The 27706-nt window shown below is 43.3% G+C and overlaps 1 protein-coding gene across 1 annotated transcript; it reads left to right on the forward strand.

Moving 5' to 3' along the window:
* Positions 1-27706, forward strand: LOC146965686 (leishmanolysin-like peptidase). The gene is made up of 16 exons (XM_085765533.1): positions 1-118; positions 4099-4205; positions 9248-9278; positions 9398-9480; positions 12172-12289; positions 14042-14220; positions 16071-16176; positions 16398-16492; positions 17115-17232; positions 18575-18682; positions 18769-18956; positions 21130-21262; positions 21955-22114; positions 23859-23989; positions 25522-25732; positions 27263-27706. The coding sequence occupies exons 1-16, from the start codon at positions 8-10 to the stop codon at positions 27361-27363; spliced, it is 1980 nt and encodes a 659-aa protein (XP_085621659.1). The 5' UTR covers positions 1-7; the 3' UTR covers positions 27364-27706.

A 27706-nucleotide genomic window follows, 5' to 3' on the forward strand; every position in this document is an offset into this window, starting at 1 on the left:
GAGGAGGATGGGGCCGGGGGGGAAGCCGTGGTCCGTGGCCGCCGTCCTGTCGCTGCTGGCCGCGCTGACGAGCTGCCACCCCGGGCCCTGCCGCCACCGAGCCCCCGGACCAGAGGAGGTGAGACTGAGCCGCTAGCCGCTAAGTTAGCCGCTAGCCGCTAGCCGCTAACCGTTATTATCCGTTAAACCAGATTTAACCACGACGGTTGTTGTACAGTTAGCATCTGTTAGCATGCGAGCTAATGCTGCGTTCAAGACAACTCGGAAGTCGGGGGAAAAAACGAGCTACGTACAGGGTATTGGTACTATGAGTTATGAATGATATAGTTTATGTCTATATATAAATATGAATTCTTTACATCATTTAAATTTAACCCAGAAGTAACAATTTATAATCACAATATGATGTGTGCATGGACTCAGGCAACAATACACTGTTAAATACATTCAGAGATGCAACAGTTCATCGATTAATTTAACAATAATATATTATTAAATTAATCGTCAACTATTCTGATAATCTAATAATCAGTTTGAGTCGTTTTTTTTAAGAAGAAAAAAAGTCCAGATTCTCTGATTGCAGCTTCTTAAATGTGAATACATCTCTGGTTTCTTTGTTCCGTTATGACAATAAACTGAGTCTCTCTTTGGTTTGTGGACAAAACAAGACATTTGAGGACGATGTCGTCTGGTGGTTTGAGAAACACTGACTGATGTTTTAACATTTTATTGACCAAACAACTAATCGATTAATGGTTTAAATAATCAACAGATTACTCGATAATGAAGATAATGGTTAGTTGCAGCTCTAGACTCATCAGAGACAGAGTCAGACTGATTCTCTACAGCAGGGGTGTCAAACATGCGGCCCGTGGGCCAGAACCGGCCCTGCAGAGGGTCCAATCTGGCCCTCAGGACGAATTTTAAAAAATCATTAATTTTCGTTAAAATTTGAAATTGCACATATTTTTTATCAAGAAATTTCAGGTGGTTCACAATATGTTTTGTAAAAGGATAGTTCCGTAACTGTAAACATCTTATTAATGTACTAAAACAGAGGAAAATCTCAATTTTTAAAATATATTCAAAGGTTATTATGCTATTATTTTACTGGTCCGACCCACTTGAGATTAAATGGTGCTGTTTGTGGCCCCTGAACTAAATTGAGTTTGACATCCCTGCTCTACAGCAACACTGTCCTGTCCTGTGCCAGTGCAGCTGGTCTCCATGGTGACGGCGTGACGGTGTTGTTGTCTGTTCTGTGATCACCAGCAGGGTATCCGCGGGGTCTTGAAAAGTATTAAATCAAAGGTGATAAATCAATTTTGGGAAAATGAAGACCCTTAAAAAGTATTAAAAAGTATTTTCAGGACTTTATAAAGTCTTAAATTTTGAAGGTATTTTGTCTGAATTAGCTGTCCAAGAGTTTGAGTTCTAAAAAACATTGTAAAAGTGTGTGAATTTATTAATTTTATTAAAAACCAAAGATGAACCGGTACATAAAAAAGAAAAGAAGATTGTTGTTTTTGTTTTTTGGAGTGGAGAAATGTTTTATTGTTTTGTTTTTTGATTAACTTTGCCTTTGATTTATTATCCCAGCCTATTTTGAATTCTGTTGTATCATAGTGGTCTATAGTCTTTATCACAAACTAAAACTGTTATTACGTTAAAAGTGTCACTGATGTAAATGGTTACAGCTTGAAGTGGAGGTGAGGTGTTAAAAAATATTGAGAAGGTCTTGAAAAAGTCTTAAAAAGGTTTTAGAATTAACTTCAAGATTTCTGTATAGACCCTGTACGAACATATTTGTTCAGTTATATTACACATTTAAAAACTGTCAATTATCTCTGACAGATATAATGATATTAATAATAATAATAATATAAGTTATTGTTGTTAAAAAAAGACATGTAATACAGTGAACACGAACAGATTGAGAGAATGAAAACAGCTACAAGAGTAATTTTTCGTATTCAGCTATGAGCCACAATATGCCAATTAAGTTAACTTCCTTCAGGTATCCTTTTTTTTTTTTTTAGCCTTGATAACAGTTAAACGTTATTTCTGTCACATAAGAGGACCACAATTTCACACCATACAACAATCACAGCTAAATATAAACGTATTTCATAGAGGCTACTGCAATAATACACCAACATATGCATTCAAACCTCAACAAATAACTTAAAATGTCTAAATTATAACCGTTTAAGACGAGGGCCGCCATGTCTTGATGCTGTCGTGAAGTCAAGTCGGAAAGTCGGAGCTCTGATATGATGATACCCCATGGAAATGTGAATATAACTGTAAACTGTGGCAAGATATTTGTAGATTCATTTTAGATAATATCTGCTGTGATTTTGAGCTCCTCTGGCAAAATGTCCTTTTTGGATTTATAAAGAGTGACGCTCCAGCTGAAAAAGAATATTTTTTAATTAATCTCATTTTAATTCTTGCAAAGTGCAAAGTGTAAATTTGCAAAAGTAAAACCCACCTTTTGTGTTTTCATGAAAGAACTGGAGGTGTATTTCAAGTCAGTTTCCTCTGCTAATAACAAGAAAGCTATCAAAACTATAAATCTGTGCTCCCACTTTAATATCTTTAATTCAATTCAATTTAATTTCCTTTGCGCATATCCCCTGGTGTGTCTTACTTTTTTTCTTCTCCTTTTTATTATTATTATTATTTTTTTTACTATTATTTATTTCCATTTATGTAGGCTATGTATTTATTTTATTGTCACGTCTATTTGTTATCCAATTGTTATTAATATGATGCTCATCATATGGTTTTATGCACTGTTTATGTATTTTGTAAAGCAATAATAAAGTTGTTAAAAAAAAGAAAAAAAAAAGTGATGATACCCGAGTTTCCGACCTGTAATTTCCGAGTTTGACGCCGTTCAATTCATTTTTTTACAACTCGGAGCTCCTTTTTCCCGACTTCCAAGTTGTCTTGAACGCAGCACGACGGTTGTTGTGCAGTTAGCATGCGAGCTAACAGGCTGCTAACACGGCGCGTTACGTCACCGTGGGTCGGTGCCGGTGTGACCGGTGTTTACCGACGGTGACCGGGGACCGACCGGGTCACGTTACACACGTTAAATAGTTTTTTAGACCGTGTTATTGATGTAGTTTTATCACGTTTATCGCCGTTAGCCCGGTGTTGTTTCCCCTAGCAACAGCGGAAGCAACACTTCCGGGAAGAGCCCTTCAAAGTAAAAGCCTCATTTTGTAAACAAAACGCTTCAGGTTACTCTTGTAGCTGTTTTCATTCTCTCCCAATCTCTTCGTGTTCACTGTATTATTATTAATAATAACCACTGGTACAGTTGTCTCTTTTTAACTTTATAGTAATTCTATTTTTGATATCAGTGGTGTAAATTTCTATTTCTATGTTTTAGCTTTTTTATTGTCTGTGTCTTATGTCTTGTGTTGTGTTTTTGCTATGGACCAGAGTCCGAAATAAAGAAATATATAATAATATTATTATATCTGTCACAGGTAATTTACCTTTTTTAAATGTGTAATATATCTGAACAAATATGTTCTTAGCCTCCATACATTTTACTTGGATAAAAGGATAGATAGATAGATAGATAGATAGATAGATAGATAGATAGATAGATAGATAGATAGATAGATAGATAGATAGACTTTATTGAATGAGAATGAAAAGAACAACCTATACAAAATAGCAATATAAATGTATATACAACAAATAGGCAGCGTTGGTTGTGGTGCAAAATAAAATGTAAGCTGCAGTGAACAGAGTGCGTAGTGACTGTATGTTATGACCAGAGTTTTGAGCAGTTAATATATATATATATATATATATCTAATTATTATTGTTATTATTATTAATAGTTTCCTTAATGTGATGATCTGACCGTGGCTTGTTGGCTCTCCTCCTCCCCCTCCTCCTCCTCCTCCTCCTCCTCCTCTTCCTCCTCCTCCTCCTCCTCCTCCTCCCCCTCCTCTTCCTCCTCCCTCCTCCTCCTCCCCCTCCTCTTCCTCCTCCTCCTCCTCCTCCTCCTCCCCCTCCTCTTCCTCCTCCTCCTCCTCCTCCTCCTCCCTCCTCCTCTTCCTCCTCCTCCAGGTGGTCCACCATGTTTACCTGAGGCCTGAGCGTCTGACCAAGAGGAGTTCTCCTCCTGACGACCTGCAGCTGAAGATCAAGATCATCTACGACTACAGCGTCGACCAGTGAGTGACCAGTAACTCTCTCTCACACACACACACACACACACACACACACACACACACACACACCAGCTGTAACTCTGTCTGTAGTTGCGTTTACATCCACCTTTTTTTATTTGCATTTTCAAAAATTGCGCATAAATACTTGAATGGAAACGCCAGAAATTCGAATAAAGGCAGTAAATGCACATCAAAGTTTTCACGCTTTGGGGGGGTGGATTTGTCAGCGTATCGATTAAAGGAAAATGTGACTTTTTGTGATGGAAACAGATTATGTGAATTGAGGCAGAGTTTGTGGGTGAAGCTGCTGGACTTCACCCAGCGACGCCCCGGTGTCCCAGCTCTCCTCTCTGCACCGCAACACAAACGCGCTCCGTAACCTGTAATCTGTTGTTTATGACGGTTAAGACGACACAATCACACGCCGTAACATCGTTATGTAACTTATTGATTTTTCACCGGCTTCGTATGTAAACAGATGCACATGGAGGAGAGGAGCATAACCAAAACAGCGGAAAAGCGAGCAGACTTGGACAGTTCCCTACTAGTCCAGTCATTTTATGAGAAAAGGTTGAACAAATTGCAACAGAATCAAACTCAACTGATTTTGTATCCTCAGCATGTCCTGAGTGAGGGAAAAAAAGCCCAGAAGAATCCCATTAGGGGAAAGTTTAGAAAAACACCCAAACATATCCCATTTATACGCATGTAAAAAAAAAAATTCACGTGTATAGGGTAAAATTTTTAACCTTTAGATACCTCCATGAAAATTACTGAGTTGATTACTTACATTAAGACAAACAAAAAATGTATTACAAGTTTTTTGAAATTCTTTGTTAACATGAGCGAATTTGCATACATTTGCATACATTTGCATAAATCCCACCGTTTTGAAGGCACATGTATATATGAAGTTGCTGTGGTGGTACCAGCATGAAAACTGGAATGAGTTGACTCCATCGGTCAACCGACAAGTTGACCACTTTAAATTTCAAGATGACTGCAATTTTTCAAGACAGCCACATCCTTAGTAGAGCAGGTATGACATGAGCCAACAGTGCATAATCCAATTACATGTGGCTAATTTGCATACATACAACACCTGATCTAAACATTGAGTAGAGCAGGTGAAAATGTCCAATCTTGTTAACATATAATATGTTAACAAGATTGAACAAGACATTTTTTAACTGTAATATGATATTACAGTTAAAAAAGGAATGGAACCAATTTAGGCCCATGAGCATTAATAGAGACGGAGCATGTCATACCTGCTCTATTCACGTGAAAAAAATGTTATGCGTATAAATGGGATATGTTTGGGTGTTTTTCTAAACTTTCCCCTAATGGGATTCTTCTGGGCTTTTTTTCTCTCACTCAGAACATGCTGAGGACACAAAGTCAGTTGAGTTTGATTCTGTTGCAATTTGTTTAACGTTGACCCCTTTTTTGGCCTAAAATTACTGGACTATACTGTCTTTCTGTGTAAATATCTCATGTTACAACATGAAAACCTGCAGCTTATATTCAAGTGCGGCCTATATATGTATTTTCTTTTAAAATGTAGCTGGTGCGGCTTATACAGGTGCGTCTATAGTCCGGAAAGTACGTAAATTGTCCATGATGTTGAGTGTCAGCTGAGTCTCAACTGTTGGATACATTCACGCTCTCTTATGACGTAATCTCACGGCGCACCACTCCTCCTCTCCCAATAATCGCAAAACAATAATGAATGGAAACGGTCATAAATTCGCATTTGCTTTTTGCGCATTTTCACAAAATCCGCTTTTAAATTCGATACGATTTGGATGGAAACCCAGCTTGTGTGTGTGTGTGTGTTCAGTCAGTGTCTGAGCCAAGGTTATAATAGTTTTGGATTTTTAATTATAGTTTAGTTTTATTTAGTTTTGACTTCTTTTTCTCTAATTCAGTTAGTTTTAATTAGTTTTTAGAGCGGGTTTGCTAGTTTTAGTTCGTTTTAATTTTTTTCTAAACGCTTAGTTTTAGTTTAGTTTTCATTAGTTTTAGTTTTTTCATACTTTGGGTTATTTGTTAGTTGGAGGATTCAAAAAGATCAGAGCAAGTATTGTGTAATAAACCATTTAACAAATGTGTTTAGTTCCTGCAGTGTTTTTTACATACCAGTACAGTAAAGTAACAAGAGGCTTACAGTACAGTCGCCGACCTCACATGTTGTATTGTATTTAACATCAAGTAGCACAGGGGTGGCCAACCCGCGGCTCTCGAGCCACATGCGGCTCTTATGCTGATTTCATGCGGCTCTTTATCATGCGGCTCTTCAGGAGCTTTCACATGACAAGCGTCAAAAATGCTTGGCTGGCGCTGCCATTCATTCCCCCTAGGTGGCGCGCTGACCGGGGGAGCCGGTTTGAATTGAAAAGAAGAAGAATAATAACGTCTGATGTGATGTCAAACGCGCGAGATGATTTGAGTTGTAAATAATTTGTAAGTTCGCTCTCAAAATGGCAGGGAAAAAAAGCACAGCCAAACGAAAATATGAAGAAGAACACAGGACGTTTTTAACAGAGTGGGAGAGTTTATATTTTTTTGTTGAACGTAATGGCAAACCATTCTGCCTTATATGTCAGGCATCATTGGCGCATTTCAAAGCTTCAAATCTTCAGCGTCACTTCAGCTCAATCCATCCTAACATCGACCAGGAATTTCCAAAAGGGACTGAACTTCGCAAGCAGAGGTTGGTCACTTTGAAAAGTCAGGCAGAAAAGCAGAAGCAGTTTTTCCAAAAATTTACAAAACACTCAGAGACCATAACGCTTGCATCATATCAGCTGGCTTGGAACATCGCACAGGCTAAAAAGCCATACAACGAAGGGGACTTCATTAAAAAATGCCTCATTAACGCTGTTGAAATCCTGTCTCCTGAAGACGACAAACTAAAACGAAGCATATCAGATGTCCAACTCTCCCGCCACACTGTTGAACGCAGAATATCGGACATTAACACTGCTATTGAATCACAGTTGCACTCTGACCTTCAAGCATGTGAGTATTTTAGTGTGGCATTGGATGAGAGTTGTGACATACAAGACAAGCCTCAGTTGGCAATATTTGCACGGTCTGTGTCAAACGAATGTACGATCAAAGAAGAACTCCTTGATATTGTGCCATTAAAAGACAGAACCCGTGGCATAGATGTGAAAGAAACAATGATGGCTGCATTTGCAAAAGCAAACCTGCCCATAGCAAAACTAACTGCAATCGCCACGGATGGAGCGCCGGCCATGATCGGATCCGTGAACGGGCTTGTGGGGCTGTGTAAAACTGACCAAACATTTCCCGACTTTTGGAATTTCCATTGCATCATCCACAGGGAGCAACTCGTGTCTAAATCATTGAATTTAGACAACGTCATGAAGCCTGTGATGGAAATCGTCAACTACATCCGCACACATGCGCTTAACCACAGGCAATTCAGGAATCTCATAGCGGAGCTGGACCAAGGGCTTCCAGGTGACCTGCCGCTGCACTGCACTGTGAGGTGGCTGTCAAAAGGCAAAGTAATCTCTCGCTTCTTTGAGCTTTTGGATGCCGTGAAACTGTTCATGGAAGAGAAGGGCAAGGACTATCCCGAGCTCTCGGACCTCGCGTGGATTATGGATCTGGCATTTTTGGTCGACATGCTGTGTCACTTGGACAGACTGAACCTGACCCTGCAGGGCAAGTTAAAAATGCTGCCTGACCTCGTGCAGTGTGTGTTTGCGTTTATCAACAAACTGAAGCTGTTCAAGGCGCATATTCAAAAGGGAGATTTAACGCATTTTCCCACTCTGCTAAAAGCCAGTGAACAAGTCACCAGCGCCGCCCTGAAAAAGAAAAGAGACAGATATGCAACACTGGTTGAAAACCTGCACGAAAGCTTTGTGACCCGGTTCTGTGATCTACAACTGAAAAGACAACAGATTACGTTCCTTGTCGACCCATTTAATGCGGAGATGGACTGTTTGAAAACCCCGCTCGTCACAGATGAGGCTGCGGCGGAGTTGGAGATGATCGATCTTTGTGAGGAGGATCAACTGAAAGCTGTTTCAGGGAAGGGACCATTGAGTTCTGGAAACGTGTGCCAATGGAAAAATACCCCAACATCAAACGGGCTGCGCTAAAGATCCTGTCGATGTTTGGGTCAACGTACGTCTGCGAGTCTGTGTTTTCCACCCTGAAACATGTGAAATCAAAGCATCGATCTGTTCTGACTGACACTCATGTGAAAGAGTTGCTTCGAGTGGCAACAACGGAATACAAGCCAGATTTGAGGAGGATTGTTCAGGACAAGGAATGCCAGAAGTCCCACTAAGCAGCATAGTAAGAGAAAAACGTTATTGAAAATTGTTAGGCCTATATTTTTGTTTGTGGACTTGCTTGAACTGAGAGTTTATGTGTGTGTGAGACAGTGCACACAATGTTAACTGTTGAAAAAATAACTGTCATTATCTTGGTGTGGGACATTTTCAATAAATCTGGCTGAGCAGAGGCCTGTGTGTGTCTGTCTCTGTGTGTGTGTGTGTGTGTGTGTGTGTGTGTGTGTGTGTGTGTGTGTGTGTGTGTGTGTGTGTGTGTGTGTGTGTGTGTGTGTGTGTGTGTGTGTGTGTGTGTGTGTGTGTGTGTGTGTGTGTGTGTGTGTGTGTGTGTGTGTGCATACATGATTAAGGCATGGAATGATGTTCATGTGTGCCCATGTGTATGATGTGGCTCTTTGCAGTAACACAGTAAAAAAAGTGGCTCTTAGTCTCTGACTGGTTGGCCACCCCTGAAGTAGCATATCAATCCGAAATTGACAAAGACGAAAACTAAGGGGATTTTATCTATAATTTCAGTACGTTTTAGTTAGTTTTGTAAACACACAATACAGTTTCAGTTAGTTATCGTTTTTTCATTTGATTATAGTTTTTATTTATTTCAGTTAACGCAAAATGTTTTTTCAATTCTAGTTTTCGTCATTTCGTTTGTTGTCGTTAACGATAGTAACCTTGGTCTCAGCTGAACCTCTCTCTCTCTGTGTGTTTCAGGCTTCCTGCCGACAAGAGGAGGCTGGTGAAGGTGAGAACAGCTGAGGACAAACACCTGCTGCTCACCGCTGCTTCAGATAGAGGAATGGAAAGAATGAAAATATTAAAATATATATATATATCTGTGTGTGTGTGTGTGTGTGTCCTCAGGATAAACTGTTCCCTCAGGCCATCGACTACCTGCAGAGGACCTTCAGTGTGAGGAGGAGGGTGGGGCCTGTGCTGCTCAGCAGGTGAGTGTTAAAGGGATAGTTCCATTGCCATAATCCCTATAGTCATAGTAGCAGTAGGTTCGTTACCTTTAATTGACCCTTCGCGTAAGCCCCGCCCCCTTGGTTACTGTTGCTACGGCGGGCAAGCTTTCACTCCCAGCCTCATGCTCCTGGCAGTATTTGGTATCGATTTCAAAGGAAATATCAGAAAATGTCTGGATAAACTGTTCTGAGATAATAGAGAGAAGAAGTCACAAAGATCATTCATAGTTTTCAGTGACGTGACTCGCGCAGGAGGATAAAACATCTGTTCAACCACACGACTGGACAATGTACAGAGCAGCAGTAAGGACCGGTCATTTTACCGTCTATCAACCCACCAAGACTTAGGTCATCTCACTGGTCATGAAACGTTGTCAAACTAAAAGTTTTGGGGCGATTGTGAACCACATACAGCTTTGGCTGCTGTTTTTTTTTAAACAGGTCAAAGCCCTAAAAGCCCAGGTAAAAGCCCTAAAAGCCCAGGTAAAAGCCCTAAAAGCCCTAAAAGCCCAGGTAAAAGCCCTAAAAGCCCTAACAGCCCAGGTAAAAGCCCTAAAAGCCCTAAAAGCCCAGGTAAAAGCCCTAAAAGCCCTAACAGCCCAGGTAAAAGCCCTAAAAGCCCAGGTAAAAGCCCTAAAAGCCCCAACAGCCCAGGTAAAAGCCCTAAAAGCCCAGGTAAAAGCCCTAAAAGCCCCAACAGCCCAGGTAAAAGCCCTAAAAGCCCTAACAGCCCAGGTAAAAGCCCTAACAGCCCAGGTAAAAGCCCTAAAAGCCCTAACAGCCCAGGTAAAAGCCCTAAAAGCCCTAACAGCCCAGGTAAAAGCAATGAAAGCCCTAAAAGCCCAGGTAGAAGCCCTAAAAGCCCAGGTAGAAGCCCTAACAGCCCAGGTAAAAGCCCTAAAAGCCCTAAAAGCCCTAACAGCCCAGGTAAAAGCCCTAAAAGCCCTAAAAGCCCAGGTAAAAGCCCTAAAAGCCCTAACAGCCCAGGTAAAAGCCCTAAAAGCCCTAACAGCCCAGGTAAAAGCCCTAAAAGCCCTAAAAGCCCAGGTAAAAGCCCTAAAAGCCCTAACAGCCCAGGTAAAAGCCCTAAAAGCCCTAACAGCCCAGGTAAAAGCCCTAAAAGCCCTAAAAGCCCAGGTAAAAGCCCTAAAAGCCCTAACAGCCCAGGTAAAAGCCCTAAAAGCCCTAAAAGCCCAGGTAAAAGCCCTAAAAGCCCTAAAAGCCCAGGTAAAAGCCCTAAAAGCCCTAACAGCCCAGGTAAAAGCCCTAAAAGCCCTAACAGCCCAGGTAAAAGCAATGAAAGCCCTAAAAGCCCAGGTAGAAGCCCTAAAAGCCCAGGTAGAAGCCCTAACAGCCCAGGTAAAAGCCCTAAAAGTCCAGCTGTCATTTCGGAGGTGAACATATGGTTATCCCCACATTTACACTTGCTCAAGTCGAAAAAGAAGTCCGCTCGTATCTGAACATCTCTATATTGCTGCTGCCGTCGCCGTAGTAGCAGCAGCAACATCATCCTTCTCTACAAACAAATGTTTTTCGTCCTAGTCTCAAAATGTGTCCACAAAAGCAAACGTAATGACTCACTGCGGAAAGCTTGCCAGGCCTATAGTTACGGTTGCTAACGTAGGATTGGACAATAGCCGTTTGTGGGAGGAGTTGGCGAAGGGTCAATTGTCGGTGCAAGCTATTTTTAGAACAGCGGAGCAGAGCCGTGAGCTGCTCAGAGCTACGCTACGGAGGCTCATTATGGGATTTCTTGGTTTCCCTCATCATCAAACTCATCAAATACACAATCCAACAACTCCACAACGCTCTGGTGGACAAGTTGTGAGCTGCACATTCACCACGCTATGAGATAATAACACAACGTTACCACACAGAGTTGTTTTAGATAGATAGATAGATACTTTATTTATCCCGAAGGAAATTGAGTTTCTCAGCTGCACAATAAACATCATCATTCAACAGCAAGATATAAAAAGTAGTAAAAATTTGTGCATAGAGAATAAATAAAAACAGTGACAATAAATAGCCCATGGTAATAAAATAAAAATTTAGGATTGCAGTGGAAAGTGCAAGTGGAGTTAGAGGGAAATTCATGTAAAACCTCTGATGTGCGTTGCCTTCAGGGACAGTTTTTCATCAACAGTCTCTGTATTTCCCTCTACAACAACTCTGTGTGGTAACGTTGTGTTATTATCTCATAGCGTGGTGAATGTGCAGGTCACAACTTGTCCACCAGAGCGTTGTGGAGTTGTTGGATTGAGGAGGAGCCAAAGGATATCTCTCCAGTAGCTGGGTTTAAACATGGAGACAAACGCTCCATAGAAACAGCTCAGTCGGAATAAATAGGTGGAATAACCCTTTTATTAAACTGATCCAAATAAAATGACATCATGTAAACTAGGGAAGTTGTTTTAGAGGGAAATTCATGTAAAACCACTGATGCACGTTGCCTTCAGGGACAGTTTTTCATCATCAGTCTCTGTATTTCCCTCTAAAACAACTCTGTGTGGTAACGTTGTGTTATTATCTCATAGCGTGGTGAATGTGTGTCTCAGTAGTTTCTCTCCTGGGTTCAAACTTTAGCGTTAGAAGTTTAAAAAGTTGTCGCCTCTCAAACATGGCCGCCTCGGTTGCCTGGGTGACCTGGTTGTTTCTGTGTGATGTCAGACAATGCGCCACCAACCAGTACCTGAGGAAGAGAGATGACCCCCACCGCTACTGTCAGGGCGCCTGTGCCGACGTCACCCGGTGCGGCCCCGTGGTCGTCCCACAGCACCACCTGCAGGTCAGGAGCCGCCACTGCACACACAGACACACACACTCACACACACACACACACACACACACACACACACACACACACACACACACACACACACACACACACACACACACAATAACCATGTTTCCATCCACCTGTCGATCGAATTATCTAAGTATCAATGAAAATATAAATGTGAAAAACGCCGATTCAAGAGCGTTTCCATCTCAGACCTTTAGATCCAATAAAAAGCCGTGTGTAATGACTTCATGAGCTGTTTTGTGATAATATCGCTGTAGTTTAAGGTGTTTCCATTAATTTTTGTACTAAATCATAAAACAGAAGGACGCCGAGGGTTCCTACACAAGTATGGAAAGTATGGAATTTGATTTTATAGATTTCCAGGTCTGGAAATGTATGGAAAATAGAAACTATTTTATGGAAATATATTCATCTTAATACCTCTGGGTTTGGTCTCGTCTGAAGTTATTTGGGTTAATTATTTTGTTTGCACTATTGTACCGAGCTACAATCTCCTGGAATTTTTTGGGTGACATGACATGGCATTCACCTTCAGAATAATGAAAACAAATGATTGATTGCATTTTGTCTTTACATAAATGTCACTAATTATTTAGAATTTTTGTACCACCGAGAAGTCTGGAAATTAGGGTCTGGAAAAAGTCTGGAATTTGGACATTTCAAATGTGTAGGATCCCTCGAAGTCCATCCTTCATCTGTAACCGACTATCTGAGTCCCAGCTGTTGCCTGGAAACCACTGTCGCATAAACTTTGTATCGATCAAGAGGAAATCTGATGAGATCGACCGTATTAACGTTTTATCCATATTCATGATGTTTAATCTGATCTGACTGTTTCCATCAGACATTTTTAATTCCATATTGCTGAATGTGTCGTGGTCACTGTCACACAACATGGTCCTGTTAATGTTAAAGTTACATCATAGCCAGGTGAAGGAGAGGGGGGAGGGGTGGAGACGGAGAGTTAATCTCATTAAGGTTTATAGAATGAATCTCCTTGTTGTTTACAACTACTTCCTGGTAGAAAACCAGCATGAGAACAATAGTGACGGACGAGAGTTTCACTATATTTATCTAATTTTTCATGTTACTATATCACCGTTTAGACTAATCTGATGTTTGTAAAGTCTATAAAACCAATGACTGGACAAACATTACTATTTCTGTGTGCACATTTTTGTAATTAGTCATGGTTATCATAGATTAGCCGGGCTAACGGTTAGCTACCTGTTTAACTTTAATAACTCAGTGACTCAATAAACGCTCCATGAAAAAATATTTTCTCCAGCGGATATCTGAGTTCCAACATGACTGAGCTAACTGGAGTAGTTTCATGTGGTGTCCCACAACGGGAGGGTTTTAACAGCTGACGTCCTGCTGTTAGCTTAGCTACCGTTAGCTTAGCTACCGTTAGCTGTCCCTGTCAGCTGAGCCACTGATGCTTTCTAGACACTGTGATTCCCCCAAACTGAATAAATACAACACATAGCAACACAAAACACACACACAGAAATAGTAATGTTTCTTCAATCATTTCAGATTTGTCTAAACGGTGATAGGGCGTGAAAAATATGATATATAGCTAAACTCTCGTTTGTTACTATTGATCTCATTCACATTACAGCTGGTTTTCTACCTGGAAGTAGAATGTAAACAACAAGGAGATTCGGTCTATTATCAGTTGATCAGTGTGTGTGTCCTGTGTGTGTGTGTGTGTGTGTGTGTGTCGTGCAGCAATGTAAGGTGTGCAGTGAGACCGGGAAGTCGTGCGGCCCCTCGGGGCCCCCGGACGGCGCCGGCGTGGAGGGGTCGGACTTCGTGCTCTACGTCAGCGGCATCACCACGGAGCGCTGCGGACAGGAGAACATCGTGGCCTACGCCGCGTACTGCCAGCTGGAGGCGGAGCTCGACAGGTGAGGCTCCGCCCACAACACAACACCACAACACGACCACTGAGCTTTCAAAATAAAACACAACCGCCGAGGATGGAGCGTTACACTGATGCTGCATTCACCTGCAGTCTGGCAGACGGCCGTCGGTAACAAACCAGATGTCATTTTAGTCACAGAAGTCCAGAGAAAGCCGGTAAAACAATACCACATCACCATGACAACATGTTGTCACGTGTATTGTTTTGCCTCGTGCTGACGGAACACTTGTTTACATAGAGGCTTGTTTATGCCGTTACGTGCAGCGGCTGTCGTCCGTCTGCCGTCTGCCCAATTTCACGTGAATGCAGCATGAAAAATACGACTGAGTTGCTTGTGATCTACAACCACAACGCTAGATGGGAGGAATTCCTACACAATGTACCTTTAAAGACGTTCTGGCTCGTTTGTCGGCCCAACCAAGAAAGGTCTGGTGAGCAAAACTAGGCTTTTATTGTGAAGGGGCTACACTCTTAAAGGGACAACGAGGAGTTTTGTAAAAGCAAAGTGTCTTCACACTACATTTATGAGCCTCCGCACCGTGAAATTCTTTGACCGGCGCAAGACAGACTCATGTTTTCATTCATCAAGAATTAAAGTCAGAGGTTGGAAGACGATCACATACCGTCGTAGTTCCCACCATAAACGGAGATTCGGCGGCGTTATTCTCATGACTCGCCATGAAAGTAAAGAAATGCTGGTCGGCTCGCCCAGCATTTCCACCACCACTAATAATAACAAAATAACCATAGAGACAAAACCATAGATTTATCTAAAATGGACCATTAACAAGTGGTAACGTAGATTCATCCACATTAATATCAGACTTTTTTATTGTCGCAGAATTTTTCGTTCTGCCAACGGAGAAACTCCTTGTTGTCCCTTTAAAGGGATAGTTCAACATTTTGGCAAATTGGCCCATTGCCATAATCCCTATAGTCATAGCAGTAGGTTCGTTACCTTTATTTGTCGGTTTAAGCTATTTTTAGAACGGAGGAGCAGAGCGGCGAACTGCTCAGAGCTACGCTACGGAGGCTCATTATGGGATTTCTTGGTTTCCCTCATCAAACTCATCAAATACAAAATCCCAAAACTCCAAAACGCTGTCGTGGACAAGTTGTGAGCTGCACATTCACCACGCTATGAGATAATAATGGAACGTTACGAAACGGAGCCGTTTTCGAGGTAAATACAGGGTAAATACTGAGTCTGCTTGCTGAAAAACTGTCCCTGAACGCAACACGCATCAGCGGTTTTGCATGAATTTGCCTCTAAAACGGCTCCGTCTTGTAACGTTGTGTTATTATCTCATAGCGTGGTGAATGTGCAGCTCACAACTTGTCCACGACAGCCTTTTGGAGTTGTTGGATTGTGTATTTGATGAGTTTGATGAGGAAAACCAAGAAATTCCCTTAGCCTCCGTAGTGTAGCTCTGAGCAGCCTGCCGCTCTGCTCCTCCGTTCTAAAAACAGCTTACACCGACAGTTAAAGGTAACAAACCTACTGCTATGACTATAGCGATTATGGCAATGGGCCAATTTGCCAAAATGTTGAATTATCCCTTTAAATCTTCTATGTAAATGACAGAGGTGAAGACAGACAGAGACAGGTGAGACAGCTCAGGTGTCTCTGATGAAACTCAACGCTAATTATAACAAACTGTTATGAAAACCACGTCAGCACAATAAGATCTGTGTGTGTGTGTGTGTGTGTGTGTGTGTGTGTGTGTGTGTCTGTCTCTCTGTGTGTGTGTGTGTGTCTGTGTGTGTATCTATCTCTGTGTGTGTGTGTGTGTGTGTCTCTGTGTGTGTGTGTGTGTGTGTGTGTGTGTTCAGGCCGATAGCCGGCTATGCCAACCTGTGTCCGGCCATGATCTCCTCTCAGCCTCAGGAGTTCGAGGGGATGCTCTCCACCGTCAAACACGAGATCATCCACGCTCTGGTCAGTAGCACACCTTTAACCTTTCACCTGCTGTCCTCACACACACACACACACACACACACACACACACACACACACACACACACACACACACACACACACACACACACACACACAGAGACACACACACACACACAGACACACACACACACACACACACACACACACACACACAGACACACACACACACACACTCTGACGCTGCCTCTCTCTCTCCTCAGGGTTTCTCCGCCGGCCTCTTTGCCTTCTACCACGACGACGACGGTAAACCTCTGACTCCGCGCTTCGCCAGCGGCCTGCCCGCCTTCAACGAGAGGTGTCTTCTTTTTATTCCTCCCTTTTTCTTCTTTATTCTTCATTTTCTTATTCCTTTTCTACTTATTCCACTTTTTCTTCTTTTTTGCTCCTCTTGTTCTTATTCCTCCTCTTCTGTTTATTCCTCTTTTTCTTGTTCTTTTTCTTTTTATTCCTCTTTTTCTTATTATTATTCCTCTTCTTCTTCATCTTCTTCTTATTCCTTTTCTACTCATTCCACTTCTTTTTCATCTTTTTCTACTTCTTTTTTTGTTCTTCTTGTTCTTATTCCTCCTTTTCTATTTATTCCTCTTTTTCTTATTCTCTCTCTTCTTCAACTTTTTTCTCTCTTTTTCTCCATCTTATTCCTCTTTTTCTTTTTATTATTACTCTTCTTATTATTCTGTTTCTACTTATTCCACTTATTCTTCTTTTTATTCATCTTTCTCTTATTATTATTCCTCTTCTTCTTCATCATCATCATCTTCTTATTCCTTTTCTACTTTTTCCACTTCTTATTCCTCTTTTTTGTTCTTATTCCTCCTGGCCATCTTGGATCTGTTTCTCTCTCTGTTTCTCTCTCTGACTCTGTGTGTGTGTGTGTGTGTGTGTGTGTGTGTGTGTGTGTGTGTGTGTGTGTGCAGCCTGGGCCTGTACCAGTGGAGCGAGGCGGTGATCCGGAGCGTCAGCCGGCTGTGGGACATCAGAGGGGGGGTGATGGTGCGACACCAAGTCCACGTCCTCGTCACTCCCAGAGTGGTGGTGAGAACGACTCATCAGTGCACTTAGTCTTTATTTAGTCTTAGTTGTAGTTTTTATTGAGTCTGAGGGTGTTTTCACACCTGCAGTGGAAATGTGGTCCAGTTTGGGTCAGTGTGAAAGCTCATCGCACTCTAATGCACCAAAACTAGTGCGGCCTGAGGAGGTGGTCTCGTCTCGTCTCGGTTCGGCTCCAGCTGAACTCTGGTGCGAGCCAACTGCCAGGCCAACTCAACAAGTTTGAGCTAAAAGGGCTTCCGTAGTCGCTGACAACGGGTTAACGCAGCGGGGAGACGCAGCTCTGTCCACAGACGAAGCAGCAGCAGCAGCGGGGCAGCCGGTCGATGCGTGTCCGCTGAGTCCGCTCAGACACCGACAGGTCGGCGGGTCCGTCCCTTGTGTCCGCGGAGCAGCTGGTTACCATGGTTACCGAGCAGCTGAGCTCCGCCCGTGTTTAACGTTTAACCGGGAACTAACGGGACCGAGCTGGGTGAACGCAACCGGAAACCAGCCGGAAGTACCAAACAGAGTTATACATGCAAACAATATAGAAATAAATGACAGAGCTACTAACAACCGGCCCTACTGGAGTCTCCATCATGAACGTTTTATCAGTCAGCGCTTCCAGATTTCAGCCGGTAGTCATGGAGACATGACGCTCTCCAACAGGGTATCCGCGGGGTCTTGAAAAGTATTAAAAGGTGATAAATCAATTTTGGGAAAATGAAGACCCTTAAAAAGTATTAAAAAGTCTTTTCAGGACTTTATAAAGTCTTAAATCCGAGTAGGGAAATGGCACTCGGATATCGGCTACAGCCCTACTAGAAACAAAATCAAACGAGCTGAGGCACATGTCATGACTGTCGTGATTGTAGTTTTTGTTTTTTGGGAGTTGAGCAATATTTCTTTTTTGATAAACTTTTCCTTTGATTTATTATCCCAGCCTATTTTGAATTCTGTTGCAAGTGGTCTACAGTCTTAATCACAAACTAAAACTGTTATGTTAAAAGTGTCACTGATGTAAATGGTTACAGTTTGAAGCGGTGGTGAGGTATTAAAAAATATTGATAAGGTCTTGAAAAAGTCTTAAAAAGGTTTTAAAATTAACTTCAAGATTCCTGTATAGACCCTGTCCAAGTTCGGCCCCGTAAAGGTTCCTGTAAGCAGCCCTGTGGTGGAGGTTCCTGCAGAGACACGCACCAACGGGGCCGAACCCGTAAAATGACCCCCAAGTTCCTGCAGTGGAAACGCGCCTAAAGATGATATTATCTGACTCTACTTTACCTTAGTTTATCATTGATACCTGGAGGTTTTAGTTAGTTCTAGTTTTTGTGTGTGTGTGCAGGAGGAGGCGAGGAGACACTTCAACTGCCCCATCCTGGAGGGCATGGAGCTGGAGAACCAGGGCGGGACCGGCACCGAGCTGAACCACTGGGAGAAGAGGCTGCTGGAGGTAACGACCAATCACAGATCAGTAAAACCGGTCCAGATGTTTGGACCCTCTCCTCTAGAACCTCTGTCTCTGCCTCTCTGTCTCAGAACGAGGCCATGACCGGCTCCCACACCCAGAACCGGGTCTTCTCTCGGCTGACTCTGGCCATCATGGAGGACAGCGGCTGGTACCGGGCCGACTACGGCCAGGCCCAGCGGCTGGACTGGGGCCGCGGCCTCGGCTGCGACTTCGTCATGAAGAGCTGCAAGTTCTGGATGGACCGGCAGAGGCAGAGGTGAGACCCGGACCGGACCGGAGATCCAGGAAAAAAAGTCTTAAAGATCCAGGAGATCCACCATCAATACAGGACTGATACTGATACAGGGACTGGTTCTGGTTCTGGTTCTAGTTCTGGTTCTGTTCTCCTTAGTCTCCTCTTGTCAGAACTTTAATTCTTGTATGAACAATCGATTATTTTTACTGAACCACAAAAACATGAACGTTGAGTAAAATATTAGGGCTGACCTCCAAAAGTCGACTATTCGACGATTCGATTCGGAGGGGTCTGATTCGACTATGAACCTCGTAGTGAGCAGAGGTGAGCAGTAGGACCGTCAAACTGTGATTTTTTTTCGATGGATCAGCTGTGTTTACCGTTTCAAGTGTCAATAGTTCTGATGGTTAGACAGATGAATTAGTCCCTAACACATCCTAAAGTTTGACATGTCAGAGTTTTTCAGAAGAGGAACTTGTTTTTTTTCCGACTTCCGAGTTGTCATGAACGCACCATCAGTGTCGGGAGTCACAGCTGTAATCTCATCCCTCTGCAGCCTGTCTGTCTCTCTGCCGGTGCCGCGGTCACACTGTGTGTGTTACAGGATTGATTAACGTAATGTACGGATTGTCGAGTCCTTCTGACCTCCGTTTGTTTTGATACTACATGTTTTACCCGGTTTCTCTGTGTCCACGACCACCGCTATCCTTCACCACGTTGAGGGATGAGGGATGACTCACAGTCCGAGCAAAAGGAGCGTTGTCCAGGGCAACGTGACATAAACGCATACCCTGGCTCACAATGGCTACTAAAAATCATCCAAAGTGTGGAAAATAAATAAAGGTATTTGTTTTACACCTACCATATTTTTGGGGTGTTTTAGCTCTTTTGTTTGAAACGGGAAAAAGTCGCAAATTTGCTGCTATCTAAAAAAAAAAGAAAAAAGGTTCGACGATCAGTCGACTACGGCAAAATCTGACGAATCAGATTCGACTATGAAAATCCTTAGTCGAAAACAGCCCTATAAAATATATTACTCACCCTCACCAATCAATTTTGTAAATTTCAGATTTATTCCCGGTAATTCCTCCTTAAGGCCCTTTCACACCGCGGACGTATTTTTCGGGCGTCAATATTTTTTTTCGAACCCCGGTTTTCATCACGGGTCCTTACACACCGACCGCGAATGTGTCGCGGTGAAAATGCGACATCATTTTTTTTTCGTTGTGAGGTCGGTTTTTCCGAGCTTTCGCCCGGCGAATAAACGCATCAACCAATCATGTGTCGTGAAAAGAAGGTAGGCTACGTCACAGCCCCCACGTCAGAACGGTCAGAACACAGACAGCTGTTTCCCAACAGACGGTGGCCGCACAGTCTCTCACAGGAAAAAAAGTTTTTCTGTGTTTTTTTTTAGCGTTTCACCGTCTTTGCTCTCATCCCTGCCAGTCAGCCCCTCCACCTGCCGTCTCTCTGGCGTACGGTCGCACTGCACGTACACACACACACACAGACACGGGCGCATGGACACGTGCTTGGCCGCTAATGTACACAATGTAAATAACCTGTGTCTCGGAGGAGAGAGGAGGAGGAGGAGGGGGGGTAAGTGGAAAGAGGAGAGGCAGTGATCAGACAGTGAGCTGCGGTAACAAGACGACAGTGGCATAGCGACGTGAGTGATAATTAACAGATTAAAGACATGACGTGGAGGCGAAGAACCACCGTCGCAAAGCGAAACTTGAACGGTTTTGATGCGAAATATTCGCCGCCGAATATTTCGCAATTTCGTGTCGTTTATTCGCTACGTCCGCGGTGTGAAAGGGCCTTTATCCTCTTATTATTCCACTTCATCTTCATCTTCTGCTTTTTCTTATTATTTTTCTACTTAATTCCACTTCTTCTTCTTCTTCTTCTTCTTTTTATTCCTCTTTTTCTTATTATTCGTCTTCTTCATCATCTTCTTCTTCCTCTTTTTTCTTTTTCTTCTTCTTATTCCTCTTTTTCTTCTTCCTCTTTTCTACTTATTCCACTTCATCTTCTTCCTCTTCCTCTTCTTGAGTGTTGACAGTGGAGCTCATCGGTCTCATCTGGTTTTACAGTTTTACAGGACTGAGGAGCTGTTTCTGCTGTTTGTGTTGCTGTTGATATTGATGATGATGATGATGCTGATGATGATGATGATGTTGTTGTTGCCTAGGCGACACGCGGTGACTCCGTACTGTGACACGGTGCGAGCGTCTCCTCTGCAGCTGACCTGCAGACAGGACCAGCTGGCCGTGGCCGTGTGCAACCTGCAGAAGTATCCACAGCAGCTGCCACTGGAGTACCAGGTACACACACACTCACACACACACACACACACACACACACAGGTACACACACACACACACACACACAGTCTATGAAACATTAGAAACCAAGGTGCTGTCTATAAAATGAATCTTGATAATAGGGCTGGGACGATACGCTTTTCTCCCGATTCGATTCTTCTATGATTTTTTGGATGCCGATTCGATTTAAATTGCGATTCTACGATATTGCCGATTCTCTCGATTTTTAGTCTTTAGCATTTTTAACATTTATCTGCACACAAATACTGTAGGAGCCTATAAGGCAAGACATCTTGATTTTTATAGCGCATTTCATACCAAGGCAACTCAATGTGCTTTACATAAAGACAAAACATTAAAAAAAAAGAATCATAAGACAGAATAAAAACAAACAAAACACTAAAAACAGAGTTAAATTAACATACTCCATTATAAAGTGAACTTAAACCCTTTTGAAAACTCTCTGTACTCTGTACTCTCTGTGTGTAAAAAAGGCTAACAAATGCACATTGCACAATATTAAAAAAAAAATTTTTAAAAATCGATTTTTGAAAGAAAATCGGTTTAAAAATGGTCAAAAAAGATAACGCGATATTTATGTGAATCGATTTTTTCTCCCACCCCTAGTTAATATACTCTGTGTGTGTGTCTGTCTGTGTGCGTGTGCGTGTGTGTGTGTGTGTGTGTGTCAGTACTTCGAGGCGATCCCTGACGTGGAGGCCGACCAGGTGTCGTTCTTCGGCGGCGCCGTGGAGATCGCTGACTTCTGTCCCTTCAGTCAGGAGTTCAGCTGGCACCTGAGTGGAGAGTATCAGAGGAACTCGTACTGCAGGGTGTCGGAGAACCAGCCAGGTGGGTCAGAGGTCAACCAGGGGTCAGACAGCCACGGCCCATAGTAATCCACCACTTTATTTTCCCATGATCCATTGCGTCACACCACAACGGAAGTGGGTTTTAGTGGCATTCTAGCGAGCGGCTAACTGGTAGCGTTAGCGGCTAACTGGTAGCGTTAGCCACCGGTGTAGGTACCAAATGTGGGGGCTCCGGGCTGCCAAAACCGCTTTGACTAAATCTGATGTTTGTTAAAGCAGATATCATCGGCACGGCTGTTTCGGCTAATGCTGTGTTCAAGGCAGGCTTTTGAAACCGTAAGTTACAGCTTCAAGTCACAACTACGACTTGGTAGCGTTCCAGGTAACCCGTAGCTCGTGTTTTTACCGTCCTGTTGTCTGTGAAAGTTCCCTATAACGGCCACTCGTAACTTCCGACCCGTGAACTCGTACCAGATCGAACTGGTATGACTTCACAGGAAGGAAAAACACAAAGTACGAGTTTCCTTGAACGCACCATGAGTTAGCAGCCCCCGCCCTTGTCAGGCATCAATTGGTCCTCGTGCTACGTCACCACATTCACGCGCATCCCTTGGCTGCACACACAGCCCTTCATGCCGTTCTCTCCCCTCATTGGATAACACTTGTATCCCACAAGGAAAATTTTCTCCTCGGGTTACAGCAGAGCAGAGTGACGGAGAGACTCGTGTTTAGGCTGAAATACTTCATGTAAGTGATTGCTGACGGAAAATAGGACTATTTAGGACTTACATTAACAAAAACATTCCACTGATATCTGCTTTAAGTCTATATAAACGCATTATTGAACAAACATTACTATTTATGTGTGCAGGTTTTTGTAATTAGTCATGGTTATCGTAGTTGTTAGCTTTGCTGCAGCTGACAGCTAACAGCAGTAGCTAAGCTAACATCAGGACGTCAGCTGTTAAAACCCTCCCGTTGTGGGACACGACATGAAACTACTCCAGTTAGCTCAGTCATGTTGGAACTAGGATATCCACTGGAAAAAATATTATTTTCATGGGCTGTTTATTAAGTTATTGTTTATTGACACTGCTAACGGCTAACGGCTAACGGCTAGCCCAGCTAATCTAAAATGTTTGTTCAACAATTAGTTTTATAGACTTCATAAACATCAGAGTCGTCACAACGGTGATATAGTGACGTGAAAATGTGACATAAAGCTAAAACCTCGTCCGTATTGTTCTCATTAAAATGATGTGATGACTATAAATAAAGTCATCACGGCCGATGTCTATCAACCAGTCTATCAACAATACAGTAACGGTGGGATGGAGCGTCATGGCCACACCCAGCGTCATTCTCCGGAAAGTGGTGGATAGTGTCATCTGGTCAGAATTTGGAGGTCAAAGGTCAAAAGTGACCTCACAAAACTCTGTTGTCTGTGTAGGGCCCTATGCAAACACTAAATCGTGGAATTGGCCAATTAAAACGGAATCTGTTTTTAATGCGTAATATTGTGGAATTTGACATAATTTGGCTGAAATGCTGTTTTCGTGTGGAAGAGGAATGTTTGTCGGGGATTTTAGTCATTTACATAAAAGAAACACTCTTTTTGTTAGTAAAATAAGAGTAAAAGGTGAAAAATGGAATTCCCAAAAATTAAAACAGAAAAAATGGAATTCCAAAATATTACAATGGAAAAAAACAGAATTTGGTAAAAAATAAAACTGATTTTATAGGGCTCTGTGTGTGTGTGTGTGTGTGTGTGTGTGTGTGTGCAGACTGGTGGAGGAACTACGGCGCGGAGCAGTACGGACCAGACTCGGTGTGTCTGTACCAGAAGTCGGCCTTCGTCATGGAGCAATGCACCAGGAAGATGACCTACCCCGACTGGGGCTCCGGCTGCTACAAGGTGCTGCAGTCAGTCAGTCAGTTGACCTCTGGCTAAGCCCCGCCCCCTCCACTCACTCGGACAAACAGTCAACATTCGGTGACAGTTGCTATGGCAACAGCTGTCACAGTAGGATACATTTCACAGGAGAGACAGAAATATTAAATATCATCTCCAAGTCACCAAAACTTCACTTAGCTTTACTGCTATGGCTGTCGGTCGCCGCGAAACGCCGATAGCGATGCTAATTTCTCTTAGCCCGTCTATGGAGTTTTACATTATACGTTAGCACTAAGCTAGCGGACTTTATGCTTAGTTGTGATACTGGCTGTGTGTGTTTTAAACTATGTGGGTTTGATTGAACATCTTCGATGCTTATATATATATTGCCGCTTAATATATTGCTTTACTCCTCTTTTTATTTTATGTATGCCATTTTTACAGTAGGTATAGGGCATGGTAGCTAGAAAGGTTAGGCTAATGTTATTAAAGATAACTTTAACATCTAAACATCTCTGACAATATGTTGCCTCAAATACGTTGTTGACCTAACTTAGAACAGATGTAGACATCCTTGTTAAGTTTATCCACGTTTAGTTGGTGTTGTGGTCTACTGCATAACTTTATCCAGAGCAGACACTTCTCTTGGTTGAGATGTGGCTTGGGAAAAGGTTAAAAAAAATCCCCCCCGTGGCCCCCAGCCTCTCAGGATACCTAGTGTCAGAGTTGTACCCCATGAACACCGTTTGACCATTTTAAACTTAAAATGTCAAGAAAAAACATATAAAAACTAGGGCTGTCAAACGATTAATTTTTTTAATCGCGATTAATCGCATTTTTTCCATAGTTAACTCGCGATTAATCTCTATTAAAAATATTATATATGGCGCTTTGGACTTTCAACACTCCAAAGTGTTATCATCTCTAGACAAACAACTTTTAGACCAGACCTAGCAGGCCTAGTACCTAATCATAACACATGATGCATGAAACTCACACAGAATTGAAACGAATTGCATCCAGTGGAAATTGCCCTTTACTTTGCTACGTCACGTCTCTGCCTGGCCATGTGCATTTGTTGACAACTGACGCGGTCAAAAAATCAATGGATGGAGCTGTGGATATATGTTAGACTGTGTATATTTGTGTAGCAACCAACTTGAAGGTGGCTTACCGCCACCTACTGGACTGGAGGTCCCACACTCCAGTCCTCCAGTCCAGCAGACAGAGGACAAAATGGGCCGCGATTAACCGCGATTAAAAAATTTAATCGCGTTAATTTTTTTAATTAATCTCATCGCGATTAACGCGTTAACTCTGACAGCCCTAATAAAAACAAATGAAAACTGACTAACTGCAATGGATTTCAATGGACGTGGAAGCAGAGAATGTCCCAGTATATGGGCTAGCTATGCGCACTGTGATTGGCTCATCGCGTTTGGGGGCGGGGCTTAGCCAGAGGTCAATTGATCGATCAATAAGTTTCAATCAACAGTTGATGAATCAAGCCCTCTGACCCCCCTGTGACCCCCCCCCCCCCCCCCCCCCCCCAGGTGTGGTGCTCGTCTCAGGGCCTGACGGTGTTCGTTCAGGACCGCTCCTTCCTGTGTGTGCGTAAAGGCCAGCTGCTCAGCGTCAGCGTGCGCGTCAACGACTGGGTTTACAACGGCGTCCTCGTCTGCCCCGCCTGCACCGACTTCTGTGACGACTGCCCCCTCCCCCACCAGCTGCCCCCCGTCAACGCCTCCCGGAGCAACCCCATTGGTCAGTGAAGAGAGAGCTAGGCGCTAAAGCTAAAGCTAAGCTCCAGTGGTGTAGTGGGGATTGTTTTACTGGGTGGACGCCATCGAAATACAAAATCTGTGACGTTATGGAAATACCATCCACTGCGACTTAAAGGGATAGTTCACCCAAAATTGAAATTTCACTCATTATCCCCCCCCCCCTCATGTGGACTAAGGGCTGGGAGAAGTTTCAGAGTCCTCCGTGGCTTCTCTGAGTTACAGGGGGTCTCGGCGTAGCAGTGCATGTCCATATGACGGTTGCAAATGGATACCAACTGTCTTCGTAACAAAAAGACACACCAAAAAACATCCAAATACCTCCATGCTGCTCGTATGTAATGTCCGTCTTGTATTGAAGCCCCGAAATGCAAAATTGTCCCGAAAAAAATTAAATAAGTCTATGTTTCAAACTTGTTTGTAGCGGAAGCTCCTCTTCCTGGTTCGTCAAATTTGACAAACCAGGAAGAGGAGCTTCGAGAAGCTTCTGCTACAAAACAAGCTTGAAATATAGACTTATTTAATTTTTTTCGAGACAATTTTGCATGTCGGGGCTTCAATACAAGAGGGACATTACATACGAGCAGCATGGAGGTATCTGGATGTTTTTTGGTGTGTCTTTTTGTTATGAAGACAGTTGGGAGAAGGAGGAGAAGGATGGAAGGAGCTGAGGCGGTAGGCGCGTTTCTGGTTTGTGTGTTTGTGCACATGGCGGCTGATTGTATTCCTGCTTGAGTTTTTTTTTTTTTTTTTAAACTTTTCACGGCATTGTTTCACGGCGTGATGGATCCCCTGTGTGTCGAGGTGCGCTGATATTTTCATTTCGCCGCGATGACTCAAACCCCCTCTGAATCTCCTCGGTGCCGTAGACTGCAATCAATGTCTGCACCTCATCGTCGGTCCATTTGTCGTACATCTTCCTGCTGTTTTCTTGTTGTTTACAGCGGTGTCTGCTAGGCTAATGCTCCCCTTCTGCTCCCCCTTTTGAAAATGCCGCTTGTTTTGGTGCTTTCTGGTAGCGTCAGAGCCTGCTCTAGCTTTAGCCAATCAGTGCCGGGTTAACCTCGAGCCCCACCCAGGAGCTTTTCAGGGCCGAACGGAGTACCTACTCCAGGGTAAAAGTTCCTGTAAATGGCCCTGTGGGGGAGGTTCCTGCAGTGGAAACACGCACCAACGGGGCTGGCCCCGTAAAATTACCCCCAAGTTCCTGCAATGGAAACGCGCCTATACACTGCTACGCCGAGACCCCCTGTAACTCAGAGAAGACACGGAGGACTCTGAAACTTCTCCCAGCCCTTAGTCCACATGAGGGGGAGGAGATAATGAGTTAGGAAATTTCAATTTTTGGGTGAACTATTCTTTTCAGGTAAAAATGTAGCATAGCCACGGGAGAAATCCTGCTTAGTTCCTCTTTAGAAAAAAAAGACTGGGGGGGGGGGACCACTACACCACTGCTAAGCTCACAGTGTTTACTGTGTTTATCCATGTTTATTTGTGTGTGTGTGTGTTTCAGACCCGTGCTCCAGTTCTCCAGGTCTGGCCGTCACTCTGTGGCTGCTGCTGCTCAACCTGCTCCCCCTGGTGGCCGGACTGCTGCTGTGCCACTGCAGCTGATCTCACTCACACACACACACACACACACACACACACACACACTCTAAGGTAGCTGGACACGTCTCTGTCCTAAACTCAGCTCGGTCTCTGAGCTGCAGACTTCTCTTCTCCTCTTCTTCTTCTTCTTCTTCTTGTTCTTTGTTTCCTCTTCTTCCTCCATCATTCCTCAGGACCTCCACTCCTTCATTCTTCTTCTTCTTCTTCCTCTTCTTCTCTCCGTTCCTTTCACAAAAGACACGAGGACAAACGTCACCTCCCTCCTCTGTGACGTCTCGGCCTCCTGCAGCAAGAACTTGGTCTGGTGGGGCCTCTGAGTTCAAACATCCCATAATCTGGACCAGAT

Source organism: Trachurus japonicus, chromosome 21, assembly GCF_045865225.1.
Source record: "Trachurus japonicus isolate A0001 chromosome 21, Traja_1.0".
Taxonomy (NCBI): domain Eukaryota; kingdom Metazoa; phylum Chordata; class Actinopteri; order Carangiformes; family Carangidae; genus Trachurus; species Trachurus japonicus.

Coding starts and splice junctions, on each gene's coding strand:
- LOC146965686 (XM_085765533.1), top strand. CDS start 8: ATGGGGCCGGGGGGGAAGCCGTGGTCCGTGGCCGCCGTCCTGTCGCTG. Junction 12,290..14,041: donor TCCCACAGCACCACCTGCAG/GTCAGGAGCCGC, acceptor TGTGTCGTGCAG/CAATGTAAGGTGTGCAGTGA. Junction 25,733..27,262: donor CTCCCGGAGCAACCCCATTG/GTCAGTGAAGAG, acceptor TGTGTGTTTCAG/ACCCGTGCTCCAGTTCTCCA.